Genomic DNA, 18,850 nt, shown 5'->3' with positions numbered 1-18,850 from the left:
GCTTGGGGCTCACAGTTTAAGTATAAAACCATTTATCATTAGTTACCTAATTTTATTAAGATGCTGTCATACAATTACTGTAGTATCTGCAATTGTCCTTCAAAAAAATGGCTCTACGGAGTTAGAAAGCATGCATTTCTGAGACTGCTATGCTCATAATAATAATAATGATAGCATTTGTTAAGTGCTTACTATGTGCAAAGCACTGTTCTAAGCCCTGGGGGGATACAAGGTAATCAGGCTGTCCCATGTGGGGCTCACAGTCTTAATCCCCATTTTATAGATGAGGTAACTGAGGCGCAGAGAAGTTGTGACTTGCCCAAAGTCACACAGCTGACAAGTGGCGGAGTTGGGATTAGAACCCACGACCTCTGACTTCCAAGCCCGTACTCTTTCCACTGAGCCACGCTGCTTCTCTTATGCTCATAAATAAGGCCACAAAGTGCATGCTATTGTAAAGATCTACAGCTCCTTGCAGTACCCGTGGCTCAGTGGAAAGAGCATGGGCTTTGGAGTCAGGGCTCATGAGTTCGAATCCCAGCTCTGCCACTTGTCGGCTGTGTGATTGTGGGCAAGTCACTTAACTTCTCTGTGCCTCAGTTCCCTCATCTGTAAAATGGGGATTAAGCCTGTGAGCCCCACGTGGGACAACCTGATTCCCCTATGTCTACCCCAGCGCTTAGAACAGTGCTCGGCACATAGTAAGCGCTTAACAAATACCAACATTATTATTACCCATTGTTGGGTAGAGATTGTCTCTCTTGCCGAATTGTACTTTCCAAGCGCTTAGTACAGTGCTCTGCACACAGTAAGCGCTCAATAAATACAGTTGAGTGAATGAATATGACATTGCCTTATGTCAAAAACAGCAGTTAAATTAAACCACATGTTCAATCTGCCACCAAATCCTGTCAGTTCAAGTTTCAGAACAACACTAAAATCTACCCTTTTCTCTCCATCCAAACTTCTATCACATTAATCAAAGCACTTATCAAATTCCTCCTCGATTACTGCATCAGCCTCCTCGCTTACCTCCCTGGCTCCTGGCTCTCCCCACTCCAGTCCATATTTCACTCTGCTGCCCGGATCATTTTTCTGCAAAAACGTTCAGTCCATGTTTCCTCACTCCCCGAGAACCTCCGGTGGTTGCCCATCCACAGAAACAGAATCTCCTCTCCTTCGGCTTTAAAGCATTCAATCACCTTGCCTCCTCTAACCTTATCTCTCTGATTTTCTTCTACAACCCAGCTCGCACACTTCACTTCTCAAATGCCAACCTGTTTACCGTATCTCATCTCCGACCCCTCGCCCACATTCATTCATTCATTCACTCAATCATATTTATCAAGCGCTTACTTGTGTGCAAAGCACTTAAGTAAGCACTTGGGAGAGTACAGTACAACAACAAACTGATTCATTCCTGCACACAATGAGCTCACAGTCTACAGGGGGAGACAGACATTAATATAAATAAATAAATTACAGGTATATACAGTTATATACACATATGCTATGGGGATGGAAGAGAGGATGAATGAAGTAGCAAGGAAGAAGGGCGCAGAAGGGAGTGGGGGAAGAGGAGAGGAGGGGCTTAGCGAAGGCTTCTTGGAGGAGATGTGCCTTCAGTAAGGCTTTGAAGTGGGGGAGAGCAATTATCTGGCTGGTATGAGGAGGGAGGTCATTCCAGGCCAGAGGCAGGATGTGGGCGAAGGGTGGGTGATGAGATAGATGAGATCGAGGCACAATGAGAAGGTTAGCATTAGAGGAACCAAGCGTGCTGGCTGGGTTGTAGTAGAAGAGTAGCGAGGGAAGGTAGGAGCGGGCAAGGTGATCAAGTGGTGAGGAGTCTTTGTCTTGCCTCTTGCCTCAGGTCTGAAACTCTCTCCCCCTTTTAGGCGACGGGTTATTCCTCTCCCCATCTTTAGAAACCGTATTAAAATCCCATCTCTTCCAATAGGCCTTCCCCAACTAAGCCCTCATTCCTCTTCTCCAACTCCCTTTGTCGCCTTGTATATGGATTTAGACTCTTTATTCACCCCACCCTCAGCCCCACAACATCTATTTACACGGCCATATTTTTTTATTTGTATTGTCTCTCTTCCCTTCTAGACTATAAACTCCTTGTGGGCAGAGAACATATCTACCAATCATATTGTACTCTGCAAAGAGCTTAGTATTCATTCATTCATTCCTTCATTCAATTGCATTTAATATAATGATGGCATTTGTTAAGCGCTTACTTAACAAATTACTTAGTTAAGCACCGTTCTAAGCGCTGGGGGGATACAAGGTGATCAGGTTGTCCCATATGGGGCTCACAGTCTTAACCCCCATTTTACAGATGAGGTAACTGAGGCACAGAGAAGTTAAGTGACTTGCCCAAAGTCACACAGCTGACAGGTGGCAGAGCCAGGATTAGAACCTCTCACTCCCAAGCCCGGAGTCAGTTTTCACTGAGCCATACTGCTTCCCATATTTATTGAGTGCTTACTGTGTGCAGAGCTTACTGTGTGTACTAAGTGCTTGGAAAGTACAGTTCAGCAGTACAGAGAGAAAAATCCCTGCCCACACTGGGCTCACAGTCTGGGTGGGGGGGAAGTGTAGTGCTTTGCACACACTAAACACTCAATGAATATGATTGATGAAATTTTGGAAATTTTAGAAATTTGTATTATCCCTTTCCATTCCTCTCTCTTTGAATTGTCTACTTTTTTCCTTGCCTTACTGTCATGGAGGAAGTTAATAATGTTGGTATTTGTTAAGCACTTACTATGTGCAGAGCACTGTTCTAAACACTGAGGGAGATATAGGGTAATCAGTTACCAAAAAGTTACCAAAACATGATGTAGTTCTTTGTTTCTGAGAAATATTTTTAAAGTTGTTGGAGCATTAGTTAACAGACATGTAATCAATCAGTCAGTCAGTTGTATTTATTGACTGCTTACTGTGTGCAGAGCAGTGTATTAGGTGCTCAGGAAAGAACAATAGAGTTGGTAGACATAATCCCTACCCATAAGGACCGTAAAGATTAGAGGAGGAGACAGACATTAAGAGAAAGCACAGAAAGGAGAAATAGCAGAGTTTAAGGATATATTCATAAGTGTAAGACTGTAAGCCCGTCGATTAGACTGTAAGCCTGTCGAAGGGCAGGGACTGTCTCTGTCTGTTACCGATTTGTACATTCCAAGCGCTTAGTACAGTGCTCTGCACATAGTAAGCGCTCAATAAATACTATTGAATGAATGAAGTGTAAGTAAATACTCAATAAATACTATTGAATGAATTCGTAAGTGCTGTAAGCTGAGAGCTGATTGAGTGCCGTAAAACTGTTGGGAAGGAGTTTCTGGCTGATACAGTGGTGGATGAACAATCATTGGAAGTTTTAAGGATCGGGGAGATGTAGACTAAACGTGATCTGGCCAGTAAAGTAAAAAGAAGCATCATGGCGTAATGGATAGAGCCTGGCCCTGAAAGTTAGAAGGATCTGGGTTCTAATCCCAGCTCTGTCACATGTCTGCTGTGTGACCTTGGGCACATCATTTCACTCTCTGTGCTCAGTTCCCTCATCTGTAAAATGGGGATTAAGGCGGTGAGCCTCATGTAGGACAAGGACTGTCTCCAACCGGATTTGTGTGTATCCACCCCAGCACTTAGTAAGTGCTTAACAAATACCAAAATTATCATTATTATTATTATTATTATGGGCTGGGAAGAGAGAGACAAGAGTCAGGGAATTCAGTAAGGAGAGTGATGCAGTAGTCACGGTGGGATATAATAATAATAATAATAATAATAATAATGTTGGTATTTGTTAAGTGCTTACTATGTGCAGAGCACTGTTCTAAGCGCTGGGGGTAGATACAGGGTAATCAGCTTGTCCCACGTGCGGCCTTACAGTCTTCATCCCCATTTTACAGGTGAGGTAACTGAGGCCCAGAGAAGTTAAGTGACTTGCCCACGGTCACACAGCTGACAAGTGGCAGATCTGGGATTCGAACCCATGACCTCGGACCCCCAGGTCTGTGCTCTTTCCACTGAGCCATGCTGCTTCTCTTTTCTCATGTTTTTCCATTCTCTTGCTCATCCAGTTTCATTCAATAGTATTTATTGAGCGCTTACTATGTGCAGAGCACTGTACTAAGCGCTTGGGATGAACAAGTCGGCAACAGATAGAGACAGTCCCTGCCGTTTGACGGGCTTACAGTCTAATCGGGGGAGACGGACAGACAAGAACAATGGCACTAAACAGCGTCAAGGGGAAGAACATCTCGTAAAAACAATGGCAACTAAATAGAATCAAGGCGATGTACAATTCATTAACAAAATAAATAGGGTAACGAAAATATATACAGTTGAGCGGACGGGTACAGTGCTGTGGGGATGGGAAGGGAGAGGTGGAGGAGCAGAGGGAAAAGGGGAAAATGAGGCTTTAGCTGCGGAGAGGTAAAGGGGGGATGGCAGAGGGAGTAGAGGGGGAAGAGGAGCTCAGTCTGGGAAGGCCTCTTGGAGGAGGTGATTTTTAAGTAAGGTTTTGAAGAGGGAAAGAGAATCAGTTTGGCGGAGGTGAGGAGGGAGGGCGTTCCAGGACCGCGGGAGGACGTGACCCAGGGGTCGACGGCGGGATAGGCGAGACCGAGGGACGGCGAGGAGGTGGGCGGCAGAGGAGCGGAGCGTGCGGGGTGGGCGGTAGAAAGAGAGAAGGGAGGAGAGGTAGGAAGGGGCAAGGTGATGGAGAGCCTTGAAGCCTAGAGTGAGGAGTTTTTGTTTGGAGCGGAGGTCGATAGGCAACCACTGGAGTTGTTTAAGAAGGGGAGTGACATGCCCAGATCGTTTCTGCAGGAAGATGAGCCGGGCAGCGGAGTGAAGAATAGACCGGAGCGGGGCGAGAGAGGAGGAAGGGAGGTCAGAGAGAAGGCTGACACAGTAGTCTAGCCGGGATATAACAAGAGCCCGTAATAGTAAGGTAGCCGTTTGGGTGGAGAGGAAAGGGCGGATCTTGGCGATATTGTAGAGGTGAAACCGGCAGGTCTTGGTAACGGATAGGATGTGTGGGGTGAACGAGAGGGACGAGTCAAGGATGACACCGAGATTGCGGGCCTGCGGGACGGGAAGGATGGTCGTGCCATCCACGGTTATGGAGAAGTCTGGGAGCGGACCGGGCTTGGGAGGGAAGATGAGGAGCTCAGTCTTGCTCATGTTGAGTTTTAGGTGGCGGGCCGACATCCAGGTGGAGACGTCCCGGAGGCAGGAGGAGATGCGAGCCTGAAGGGAGGGGGAGAGGACAGGGGCGGAGATGTAGATCTGCGTGTCATCTGCGTAGAGATGGTAGTCAAAGCCGTTTATTGTCTTCACTCCTCAACTTCAAATTGAGAAGCAGAATGGCCTAGTGGAGAGAGCACAGGCTTGGGAGTCAGAAGGGCCCGAGTTCTTATCCCAGCTCTACCACTTGCCTGCTCTGTGACCTTGGGCAAGTCACTTAACTTTTCCAGACCCCAGTTACCTCATCTGAAAAATGAGGGCTCCCTATGAGTCCTATGTGGGACAGGGATTGTGTCCAACCCAATTACCTTGTATCTACCCCAGTGCTTAGTACATTGCCTGGCACATAGTAAGCACTTAACAAATATTACTATTATTATGTTTTCTGAAAGGAAACAAAAGAATTGGCCTAATAGCGAACAGTTTTGGAGATTTCATTAATTTTGTTATTACTAGTTGTCATAATTTTTAGTATTTGCCAGGATACAGACCTGTTAAAGTTGCATCACTTTACTTTCTTGAAAAATATTGTAAATGTATTTTGTTTTGGGTTGTTGTTTTTTAAACTTCTTTTGTGATAAATGGAGAAAGGCCTTCCCCACTCACCAAACCAATCTATGTATCAAACTCAAGGTCAGCTTACCACATGGATGAGTAGATTTATTCTCATGTAGAGGGCAACGAAGAATCCTCGAAAGAGCTTTGAGATGAAGAGTGATGTGGTTGAGGTGGTGGCATTTTTATAAAGAAACTAAGAACGAAAGATCCCTGCAGAGAGAAAGCCCAAGCGGAGAAGCTGCATTTGTAGATGTGCACTTGCTTAGAGCCCAGAACAGAGACTTGGCCTTGAGAAAGGAGAGGATATGATAGGTCTGAAAGATGATATGAAGGAAGAAGCAGCAGGATTTAGCCAGAAATAGAAAGAAGGAAGTGAAGTAATAGTCCGCAGTATTTGCAAAACATTGAAATGGTGGTGGCTCTCACTTTGATTGGTAAGCTGGGAAGAGTAGGAGGATTGGGCTCTTAAATCAGTCAGTCACTGGCATTTATTGAGTACTTGCTGTATACAGAGCACTGTACTAAGGCCTTGGGGAAAGTTTACTGCAAATCAGGAGAGGTGGTGCACACAGTCCCTGTCCCCTAGAAGCTTACAGTCAGTCTACGGGGGAGACAGACATTAAAATAAATGAATACAAATCTGTTGCTTTAACAGTATAAAAAATGAGGACCGCAGAGAGATACATACTCCCCTTCTTCCACGCTTTCCATCACGTTCCTGGTTTAAGCTCCTGTCATTTTATCATGTCCTGGTTGGGATATTGCAAGACTGAGACTGAGAGCTCATTGTGGAAAGGGAACATATCTACGAACTCTGTTAGAGTGTACTCTCCCAAGTGTAAGTGCCCAGTAAATACCAGTCATTGATTGACTAATCAGTCTCTGATCTCACTGTTCCCACCCTCCCATCTCTTTCATCTATCCTTCAATCCAATCCTCAAATCTTCCTCTTCGGATGTCATTCACAAAGCCTCAACAACTATCCATTTTCTTTCACATCAAACAGAAGCTCCCGACCATTGATTTCCAAACTCTCCACCAGTTCTCTCCTTTACTCACTACGTTCTATGCCCTCCCAAGCTAAGCTTCTTACTGGACCTCACCCTAGACCCTTCTGGCTCCAACACAATTCCTCTGCCTGAAATGCTCTTTCTCCTCAACTAATTTCCACTACTCCTGATCATGTTACCCCAATAGTCACGTACATCAATTTATAGTAATAATTATAATTATGGTATTTGTTAAGTGCTCACTATGTGCCACGCACTGTACTAAACCCTGTGGTAGATACAAGATAATCAAATCCTGTAGTCTAAGCAGGAGGGAGAATAGGTATTGAATTACCATTTTGAAGATGACAGAATGGAGACACAGAAGTAAAATGACTTGCCTAAGGTCATACCTGCTGTAGCAGGATTAGAACACAGATCCTCTGACTCCCAGGCCTTTCTCTTTCCATTTAGGCCAAGCTGCTTCTCAGTTTTATGCATTCTTTGTATTTATGTATTGATATATGTAGTATATGTACTTTTCCTTCTGCTTTCATTGCATGTTATAGAGTTGAAGTTTGACTTCCCCCACATCAGACTCCAAAACTCCTTGACGTCAGGGACCATGTCTTTTTTCTTTTATTTCACTCTCCCAAACAGCTAGAACAATGTGAATCATTAAGCTCTCAATAAATACTATTGAATGAATTAATGAATTTCTGGTTGGAAATATGTCTAGGAAGAATTCAAGAGAGAAAAAAAGGCCTTGAAGCTTCTTTCTGGGTTAACCAAGTGAGAACAGCAGGTGTTAGAAAGCAGTGTGGCTTAGTTGCAAGAGCACGGGCTTGGGAGTCAGAGGACTTGGGTTCTAATCCCAGTTCTGCCACTTGTCTGATGTGTGACCTTGGGCAAGCCACTTAACTTCTCTGTGCCTCAGTTACCTCATCTGTAAAATGGGGATTAAGACTCTGAGCCCCACATGGACAACCTGATTACATTGTGTCTGCCCCGGTGCTTAGAACAGTGCTTAGCACATAGTAAATGCTCAACAAATACCATCATTATTATTATTATTATTACCGTGAGTATAATACTATTAACCCTCTTTATTTCTTGTTGTAGGGCACTTGATTTGGCTGTGAAACACAAAACCCATGTTGATACAGTTCTGGCATATCGTCAAAAGTTTCTGGAGGCCTTTGCTAAAAAAGAAACTAACAAACGATATTTGCAGTATGCAGAGGGTGTAAGTATTCTATAAAAATGTAAAATATAAAAGAGGTTTGCACTCAGAACAATGGTATCTAATCCTTAAATAGAGTAATGCTAATTTTTGTCATGAAATAATATTCCATCCTCAAACCTAGAGACTTTAAGCATAGAAACGTCACAGGCTATGGAGAAAATCCTCGAGTAGTCTACATTCTAGTTGGAGGTTACCTTGTAATAGCATTTGTAGAGCTATTGTGTTCTCTGACCCCGGTCTGAACCTATTATCCTTGCCAGTTATTGTACAGAACATACAGAGAGACAGAGTAAGAGTGTGTGGCTGGCTCAGAAGGACCTGAGTTCCAATCCCATCTCTTTTACTTGTCTGCTGTATGACCTTGGACCACTCATTAAACTTCTCAGTCTGTTACCTCATCTGTAAAATGGGGATTAAGACTGTGAAGCCCCATTTGGGACATAGACTCTGTCCTACCTGATCAGCTTGTACCTAGCCTTGCGCTTAGTACAGTGCTTGGCACATAATAAACACTTTTAATAAATACCTTCAAAAAAACACCATTACTACAAAAGCAACTCAAGTAGATGTCCTGCTGGCGAGGGCATATACCTTTCCCCTCTTAACTATTGGTATCTGACCTCATCCATCTTAAATGGTAAAGGATCAACCTAAGTGAATTCTTGTATCATCATGGAAAGCGTGCAAGAAGGGAAGAGATTCTCACTCATTGACACTTACACTCAGGATACTATTTCTCCATCAGAAATGTGAACAGCAAGACAAAGAGCAATAAAAGTAGAAGTATGAAGCACTTAGTCTGTGAGGCCTTAGTATTTATTAAGCGCTTACTGTGTGTAGAGCACTGTTCTCAGCCCTGGGAAAAAATGCACTGTTGAGAATAAGATAAGGTCTAAAGAGAAATTACTCCAAATGGAATGTCCCACATATGTCTGTGTAGTTTTAGACCATGAACCCGTTCTTAGGCATTGATTGTCTCTACCCGTTGCCAAATTGTACATTCCAAGCGTAATACAGTGCTCTGCACATATTAAGTGCTCAATAAATACGATTAAATGAATAGTTCCTCGATCCCAGAGATAATAAGAATTCTCAGTCAAAGCTGGAGAAGCTGGCACCAGTAATCATCTCTCTGCTGCTACTACACAACTGGGAATGTGAGGCAAGGAGCGCAGTGTCTTCCGCAGTCACTCTTTGTGGGCAGGGAACTTGTCTACCAACTCTGTTGTACTCTCCCAAGTGCTTAATACAGTGCTCTGGACCCAGTAAGTGCTCAATAAATACTATTGATTAATTGATCGATAAGGTTAAGAACATGCAGGTATTTTTAAAAATGTCTATTGGATCAGATCGGTCTAGTATTCAGCCTCTGACCGTGACTTCAGATTGCTGGGAAGAGGAGCATTGCGATGGTTTCTATTATGAATTTTGTTGATGATAATTGTTGTCCCCCCCCCCCTTTACATCCATCTCATTTTTGTCCCCCTTGAGTCTCAGGTCAGAGGTGGAATGTGTAAAACAGAACAGCAGTAGTTCTGGCTGCCAGCTTCACCACAGAAGTGTTATGTTGGAATTAGCGAGTGTAGAATAAAGCATTTAAAGCTACCAGAAGAGAAAACTCTGAATGGGTATCAATTCTAACTGTTATTGTTTTATACGAACCAGCTTACATACTATCTGATGTAGCCCTTAATTATAATATGCAGGGTGAAGACGGCTATTAGTACCAGTGAACTAAAAGTTGCATATGCTTTAGTACACTAATATGTATGCCGTATAGATCCTTCAGCTGTCCTGCACTGGTGCCTTTTGGACTTTTTTCTCAGTTCCTTAATTTTCTCAAGTTTTCACTGGTGCTTTCAGTGTGAAAACACTCTGCGCTCTCCCCTATCTTTCTTGTAACTCATGGCAACAATTTTCCAACTATTTCAACCATCTGAAACAGCTTATTTAGTTTCTTCATTTCTTATTCCCCTCTTCCCATTCTTTTTTTCTAACCTCACCAGCTACTATTTCTCTTCAGTATAACAGTGGTATTTGTGACATACTTACCAAGCACCATGGACTGTACTAAGCACTGGAGTAGATGCAAAATAATCAGGTGAGACACAGTTCCTGTCCCACCTGGAGCTTACAGTGAGTGGGAAGGAGAACAGATATTGAATCCCCATTTTCTAGGTGACGAAACTGAGGTAGAGAGAGGTTAAGTGAAACAGCAGGTGGACGGTAGACCAGGATTAGAACCCAGGTCCTCCGACTCCCAGGCCCGTGCTCTTTCCACTAGGCCACAAGCCATCATATTGTTTTATGTAGATATGGCTCAACTTATCCAACTGCCTCTCTTCTCCACTTTTCTAAATTAACCATCCTTTTCTTCACCTAGGTCACCCCCTTCCCTAGATCTTCTGCACCGTGCTGGTCCCAGCTCTGCCTACCAGGCACATTCCCTCCTACACCTTTTTATTTTCCCTACTGCTCTGGTCCAGCTTCTGGAGGATTTTAAAAAAGCACCTCGAAGCTGGTGTGCTTTCCATCACTTCTGGATGCTACTAGCCCCATTGTTGAAAGTTACTGTGTTCCAGGTTGGCCCTTTAGGAAAAAGCTGAGAGTGGGGGAGTGGAACACTGCTGTTTATCCAAAATGGAGCTCTCTCACTAAGCAATCAGTCGTATTAAGTGCTTACTGTGTGCAGAGCTTTGTACTAAGCTCTTGGGAAAGTACAGTATAGCATAGTTGATAGACATGTTCCCTGCCTACAAGGATCTTACATTCTATCCCAACTCTGCCTCTTGTCAGCTGTGTGACTGTGGGCACATCACTTAAGTTCTCTGTGCCTCAGTTACCTCATCTGTAAAATGGGGATGAAGACTGTGAGCCTCATGTGGGACAACCTGATGACCTTGTATCTACCCCAGCGCTTAGAACACTGCTCTGCACATAGTAAGTGCTTAACAAATACCAACATATTATTATTACCCCAGCGCTTAGAACAGTGCTCTGCACATAGTAAGCACTTAACAAATACCGACATTATTAGAAGGAGAAATTTGTATAATATATATACAAAAATTATGGATACGGACATAAGGGAGAGGAGAAGCCCCTGGTCTCATGAGAAGCAGCGTGGCCGAGTGGATAGAGCACGGGCTGGGAATCAGAAGGTCATGGGTTCTAATCCCTGCTCTGCCACTTGTCTGCTGTGTGACCTTGGTTAAGTCACTTCGCTTCTCTGGGCCTCTGTTACCTCATCTGTAAAATGGGGGTTGAGACTGTGAGCCCCATGTGGGACAAGGACTGTGTCCAAGCCAACCCAATTTGCTTGTTTCCACCCCAGTGCTTGGTAGAGTGTGTGGCATATAGTAAGTACTTAACAAATACCATAATTATTATTATTGTTATTAGGGACCCTGGAGCCCCCAAAGCAGAAGAGGCATCAACCCTAGATGGTGTCACACTAATAATAATAGTATGTTTTAAGCACTTACTATGTGCTAAGCACTAGGATAGGTACAAGATACTCAGGTTGGATACAGTTGCCATCCCATGTGGGCCTTACAGTCTAAGTAAGCAGCATGGCTTAGTGAATAGAACACTGGCCTGAGAGGCAGAGGATCTGGGTGCTAAATCTAGCTCCATCACTTTTCTGCTTTGTGACCTTGGGCAAGTCACTGTACTTCTCTGATCCTCCGTTCCGTCATCTGTAAAATAGGGGTTAAGACTGTGAGCCCCATGTGGGACGGAGACTAGTATCTACCCCACTCCTTAGAATGTAGTAACTGCTTAGCAAATATTACAGTTCTTCTTCTCCCTTCTCCCTTCTCCCTTCTTCCATTGAATCCCCATTTTACAGATGACGAAACTGAGACACAGAGAAGTTAAGTGACTTGCCGAGGTCACACAGCAGTAGTCTGGGAACCAGAGTCTGAGACTCATCCTTTCTTTCCTGAGCAACATATTTGTTCTAAAATAAAAGATTTTCATGAGCACACCATTGGCAACGACGGATGAGTCTCGATGATGAATTATGAATGAACTGAGCTAAATGGAGAATACTGAAGATCAGCAAGGAGCATTTTGCTCTTTCCCCTAAAAGCTATCAGGATATAATAATGGAAGAATTGTTTATTGAGCCTAAAACACCTGTGTTAAGTAGATTTAAAATTAAGCAGTTAGGTGGGAGGTTAGGTAGTTTCTGAATTACATATTTAATAGGTGAAATCCAGTTGCAGTGAATTGGAACGAAGACAATAGTGTAATTGTGCCACTATGTGTCAAGCACTGTACTAAAAACACGGGGGTAGATGGTAGATAATCAGGTTGGACACAGTCCCTGTCCCACATGGAGATCTCTGTCTAAGAAGGAGAAAGAACAGGTATTGACTCCCCATTTTACAGGTAAGAAAAATAAGGTCCAGGGAAGTTCAGTGACTTCCCCAGGGTTTCTTCCCAAAAGCACAGAAACATGGTGGTCTAGTGTAAAGAGCATGGACCTGAGAGTCACGGGACTTGAGGTCTAACGTGGCTCTATCACTTGTCTGCTGGGTGACTTTGGACACATCACTTAATTTTTCAGTTTCCATATTTGTGAAAGTGGGGTTAAGACGTCTGTTCTTCCCCCTTGATTTGTGAGCCCTGTGTGGCATGCGAATTTTGCCAACTCGATTATCTGGTATGTACCCTGCACTTAATACAGTGCTTGGCACATAGTAAGTCCTTAACAAATACCACAACTATAATTTTGTTGTGATTACAGGATTTTGTCCTCTCAAGAGCCTTTCGCAGCACTGTCATCAGAGGAGACTAAAACAGTGTAGAGCCTGATAGCATTTTAAAAGTCAGAATCAATCATGGCAAACTGTTTATTCCTTATACTGGGATTTCTCTCTTTTTCATCCTTGTCCACACTGTCTATTGCAAGTTTCAGTGGAAGGAAATGACTCACTCAGGGCTTGTAATCCAGGTGAGGACATAGCAGTGTCTGCTGATGAAGAGGGTGCCCAGAGGCATTCTGTTTCATGCCACAAACCACACCTTCACATTCCCTGAGGGAGAATAGAAGGGAACTCAGAACTGAGCCTGGGCGCTGGCAAAGGAGGAGCCTGCAAAAGAGAGTGAGAACGAACGACTGGAGAGATGGGAGAACCAGGAGAGGACAGTGTCAGTGAAGCCCATGTTACGTAATGATGTCCGAGCATCGAAAAGAACAGTGTAGAGCCTGATAGCATTTTAAAAGTCAGAATCAATCATGGCAAACTGTTTATTCCTTATACTGGGATTTCTCTCTTTTTCATCCTTGTCCACACTGTCTATTACAAGTTTCAGTGGAAGGAAATGACTCACTCAGGGCTTGTAATCCAGGTGAGGACATAGCAGTGTCTGCTGATGAAGAGGGTGCCCAGAGGCATTCTGTTTCATGCCACAAACCACACCTTCACATTCCCTGAGGGAGAATAGAAGGGAACTCAGAACTGAGCCTGGGCGGTTTTCATAAGAAAAACTATCCTGGATGCCTCTACAATCAAAATCAAGAATTTACGTATAACATCAACCATGCCTAGAACTGAGTGATGGACCGACAAGCATCTGGTCAACTGGGCAGTTGGGCTGAAAATGCCGCCATTGCATCAAAATGTGACATCAACCTTCTGGATCATCAATCCCTGCAAGGAGCTCTGCAGCAGCATTATCACAACCCTTTTATCTTAAGGAACCACAACTACAACCTCAAAAGCAAACAAGAAATGGGCATTTTTCCACAATACTGTCTATCAGGGACCCATTAAGACATTGATCATGGCTAAAGTTGCACTGGCTGGATGAAATCAGTCAATAAGTGCTATTTATTGACTCTTTTTGGGCAGGAAACCTGTCTACAACTCTGTTGAATTGTACTCTCTCAAGCACTTGGTATAATGCTCTGCACATAATAAGCGCTCAGTAAATACCATTGATTGATTGAGCGCTTAATGTATTCAGAGTTTTATACTATGGGCTTGGGGAAGTTCAAATTGTCAGAGTTGGCAGATCCGTTCCCTGCCCACAAAGAGCTTTCAGTTTAGAAGAGGAGCTTACAGTCTAGAGAAAATGATTTGGTGATTTGCACTTGGATAGGTACCCTTTCAGTACCTGATATTCCCCCCAAAGCACTTATGTACACATCCGTAATTTATTTAAAGTCTGTTTCCTCCTATAAACCGTAAGCTCCTTGTGGGCAGGGAACATGTCTACCAACTCTGTTGTATTGTACTTTCCCAAGCACTTAGTACAGTACGCTACACACAGTTAGCGCTCAATAAATACCATTGATCGATTGATTAAAAAGACGACTTGCCACAGTAGTCAAAAACACCTCCGGCACTTCATGATCCTATCAAAAGCAGAATGGCATGCAATGCAAGTTAAGTGACATGCAAGAATAATTATGTGGTGTGAAAGCTGAAGAAGTTCCTGTTTATGCAGAGTGGAACCAAGCCAAGGAATTTCATATATCACTAACGAAGTTTGGTGGCCTCATGCAGGCTATCACTGCTTAAAAGAAAGACCGTAGTCACATCAAATAGTAGTATTCTCAGAAGAGACGGAATCCTGAGGTGTTTAGATCAACTGTTCGATATTCTCCTGAATACACCTTCCACTGTTGAAAAGGAGGCCCTACATGTCCGTCGATCAACCAATAATGGTATTTATCGATCAATCCGTGATACTTATTGAGTGCTTTCTGTGTGCAGGGCACTGTACTAAATGCTTGGGAGAATACAGTACAAATAGAGTTGGTAGGCCCGTTCCTTGTCTACAAAGAGTTTACAGTGTACAAAACAAAGAAAGCACCATCCTGGAATGCAAATACACCTATTGTCATTTGATAGTCTTCTGCTTGGAAAGAAATGTTTCCATCTTCATTTTGGCATTTACCCAATTATCAGAAAACTTTCCTATTGACTACTCTGTCTTTGGCAGTTGAAGGATATTTTTAATCTCTATGTATGAATGAATAGAATATTGCAGTGATAACTGAATAATAGAAATAATAATAGATTCCAGCCACCTCTTTCATTCACTGAAGTTACAATCCAACTGGTTCACTGGCCGTGGAAAATCACACCGAGAGCTGCTTTGAAAAATAGCATGCAGATCCCCTGCACTTCAATCCAGCATGGGGTACAGTAATAATAATAATATTAGTGGTATTTGTTAGCACTTACTATGTGCTAGGCCCCGTTCTAAATGCTGGGATAGATACAAGATAATCAGATTGGACATAGTCCCTGACCAACATAGGGCTCACAGCCTTATATCCCCATTTTATAGATGAGATAACTGAGGCACAGAGAAGTTAAGTGACTTACCCAAGGTCTCACAGCAGACAAGTGGCAGAGCTGAGATTAGAACCCAGATCCTTCTGACTCCGAGGCCATGCTCTATTTACGAGGCCACACTGCTTCTCAGCAGTAGTTCTCCCCAAGAAATTCGTGGGTTTTAGGGGCATCCATTTCTGTCAACTCTAAAGCTAGAAAAACATTCACCATCATCCAGTAGTTGATAGGGCTTGAGTATTCTGCAGCCCAGATAAACAGTAGTCAGATGTTAAATTTAAGCAGTAAACGTTGGATTATCAATAGCTAAGGGTAGGACTATTGTGGGGCATGAACTAGCTTCACACCATCAATGTGGTGTTGGATAAGTGTTACAAAGTACAAAAATAGTTCAGGAATCACATTCAATTAACTTCCCCTTTAGGCTGTAAACTCATTGAGGGCGGGGAATGTGTTTATTGTTATAGTGTACTCTCCCAAGTGCTTAGTGAAGTGCTTTGCACACAGTAAGTGCTCAATAAGTACGACTGAATGAATCAGATTTATTAAGCACTTTTTAAAAAAAAATGGTGTTAAGCACTTATGTACCAGGCACTGTTCTAAGCAGGTAACATGTATACCAATTCTTTGTGGTCTTTTTCTGAGCACTTAGTACAGCACTTTGCAGACAGAGAAGCAGCATGTTCTAGTGGGTAGAGCATGGACCTGGGAGTCAGAAGGACTGAGTTCTAATCCCAGCTCTGCAGCTTGTCTGCTGAATGGTCTGGGGCAAATCACTTCACTTCTCTGTACTCCAGTTACCTCATCTGTGAAATGGGGATTAAGACTGTGAGCCCCATGAGGGACATGGATTGGGTCCAACCTGATTAGCTTGTATTTACCCCATCGCTTAGAACAGTGCCTCGGACATAGTAAGTACTCCATCTCCTCATCATTATTATTATCATCATTGTGTTTAGTGAATTAGCAAGACACTTTTGTGGCAATATTTTGAGTAAAATGACATATTGGAAAGAGTAAAATAGGCACTATAATGTATTATTTAGTATCGCAGTGTGGCTCATTGGAGAGAGCCTGTGGCTCAGTGGAAAGAGCCTGGGCTTTGGAGTCAGAGGTCATGGGTTCGAATCCTGGCTCTGCCACTTGTCAGCTGTGTGATTGTGGGCAAGTCACTTCACTTCTCTGGGCCTCAGTTACCTCATCTGTAAAATAGGGATTAAGACTGTGAGTCCCATGTGGGACAACCTGATTCCCCTGTGTCTACCCCAGCGCTAAGAACAGTGCTCTGCACATAGTAAGCGCTTAACAAATACCAACATTATTATTATTATTAAAGCGGTCATTTACCTCATATCAATGAATAGACACGTTTCCCAAAGGATACTTACTCACCATGGCACAGTGTAAGGTAATGTCTACTTGTAGAATGAAAGTACAGTTAAAAATAAAAATTCAACAAGATCATGAGGACACAGGAATGGAGAAACCTCTGTTAAATCATGAAATATACCACCTATCTTGCAAGCTTCACCTAAATCCTTTCAGACTACAAAAAAAACACACCAACCATTGTTAAGCAGTGAAAATGTATGTGAAAAGTACTGAATCTAAGGAATATAACAACCTTAACTCTATTCAGTCACTGACTTGCCCGCAGCCAGTAGATGCTGGTTCCTACTGAAGAGTTAAAGAAACTTCCCTGAAGAATTTTCATGTTTCTCACTTGTTTTGTTGAATTTGTTATTTAAGCAGGTTTATTTTTTAGTAACATTTTCTAATTTTCTAATGTTGCAGCTGGAAGTGGATTGGGATAAAATCAAGGCCAAAATAGAGATGGAAATTACTAAAGAACAAGAGCGGTCATCTACCAACCCATCAGCTCCATCCAGTAAGAGCACTCTAACTGTCCAGCGTTAAATGTGGTGCTGATCATATTAAGAAATAAAACACGTACTGATAAGCCAAAGAAAGTATGGACATATTTCGTCTTCTGAAGAAAGGTCGCAGCACAGAATTGATTAGAAGCTCTCACTAGATATTTAATCCTTTAACGGTACTCACAAGTGGCAAACGAAGTGGCAAACCCACGTGAATGGAGACGTAACTTCGTCTTCAAGCCCATGTTGCCCATTGATGAGCAAACTCTTTTTTCTTTTTCAATTTGACGTGCTTTCACAGTCTTTCCTCGCATAGGGCTTGTCCGAGTTTATAGCTTAGAAATTAGCAGGTGGGTATTGTGAAAATGACTGAAGAGATCTTCATGATCGCTTAACCACAGAAAAGTTGTACTCAAGTCAGTACCCAGATGCAATCTGCTTCCATGTCTGTCTTGATTAAATAAAAAGTCTTCATATTTCCAAATTTTGCATAGCACTGTGACACCATTTCAGTTGCACTCTACACTATTTTTAATCTTGAGTCCTGTTCCTTGCTGTCTTATTGGTTAGGATAGTGGAATAGTCCTCAGAATAAACATTATTTAGGGACATTTAAATATGCCATTTCTTTAGTAATATTTTGCTTTGTTGTTCTTTTAGTTAATTGCCATTAAGATCAAGAAATATTTAAATTTCTTCCCAGTTGGACATTGTTGTGTTTTATGGAGTGCTAAAGAATATTAAAAAAAAGTATATTTATATTCCCTAGGTATCACTAAGTTTTTACACTAAGTTTGTGTTAAAAAATATTGCAAATATTGTTGCATGTATATTTTCTGTATCTTTCATAGTTTTACTAAATAAAATGCATCATATAGTAATAGAGATTTTAATTTACTATGTGAAGGAACAGTCCTCAAGATAGTTCTCCTAAAGGTCTGGAACATATCCTTTCCGTGTAAATCTTTTCTAGGCCCTTCAATCAATCAGTGGTATTTATTGAGCATTTTCTCTGTGCTGAGCACTTTTCTAAGCACTTGAGAGAGTACAGGTTGAGTGGGTAGACATAATCCCTGTCTTCAAGGAGCTTACAATTTAGGGAGGAAAAAGATATTAAAATAAATTTCAGGGAGAGGAAGCAACAGAGTATAAATATAAATTCATAAGTGATGGGGGTGAGGAGGAGTGAGTACTATGGTCATTCATTCATTCATTCATTCATTCATTCAATTGTATGCATTGATCACTTACTGTGTGCAGAGCACTGTCCTAAGCACTTGGAAGGTACAATTCAGCAATAGAGACAATGTCTACCCAACAACGAGCTCACAGTCTAGAAGGGTGAAGACAGACAACAAAACAAGTAGACAGGCATCAGTAGCATCAATATAAATAAATAGAATTATAGACATATACACATAAAATAAATAGAATAATAAATATGTACATATATACACAAGTGCTGTGGGGCAGGGAGGGGGGTAGAGCGGAGGGAGGGAGTTGGGGTGATGGGGAGAGGAGGAGGAGCAGAGGAAAAGGGCTCAGTCTGGGAAGGCCTCCTGGAGGAGGTGAGCTCTCAGAGGGGCTTTGAAGGGGGGAAGTGTGCTA

General features: G+C 42.6%; 1 protein-coding gene across 6 annotated transcripts in view; it reads left to right on the top strand.

Moving 5' to 3' along the window:
• The window catches only part of IFT80 (intraflagellar transport 80), a 159,955-nt gene extending 141,832 nt beyond the window's left edge, over nt 1–18,123 (top strand). For 5 of the 6 annotated variants that reach the window (XM_029066875.1, XM_029066892.2, XM_029066860.2 and 2 more), the window contains 2 exons: nt 7,929–8,052; nt 17,160–18,123. In XM_029066875.1, coding sequence (XP_028922708.1) covers nt 7,929–8,052; nt 17,160–17,282 — 247 coding nt within the window. In that variant the 3' untranslated portion in view covers nt 17,283–18,123. The remainder of the gene's footprint in view (nt 1–7,928; nt 8,053–17,159) is intronic. The other variant, XM_029066883.2, reaches the window with a different exon arrangement.
• The last annotated feature ends 727 nt before the right edge of the window (nt 18,124–18,850 follow it).

This window comes from Ornithorhynchus anatinus, chromosome 1 (assembly GCF_004115215.2).
Source record: "Ornithorhynchus anatinus isolate Pmale09 chromosome 1, mOrnAna1.pri.v4, whole genome shotgun sequence".
Lineage (NCBI taxonomy): Eukaryota > Metazoa > Chordata > Mammalia > Monotremata > Ornithorhynchidae > Ornithorhynchus > Ornithorhynchus anatinus.
Note: the sequence above shows the minus strand (reverse complement) of the source record. Positions and strands in the feature narration are given on the sequence as shown.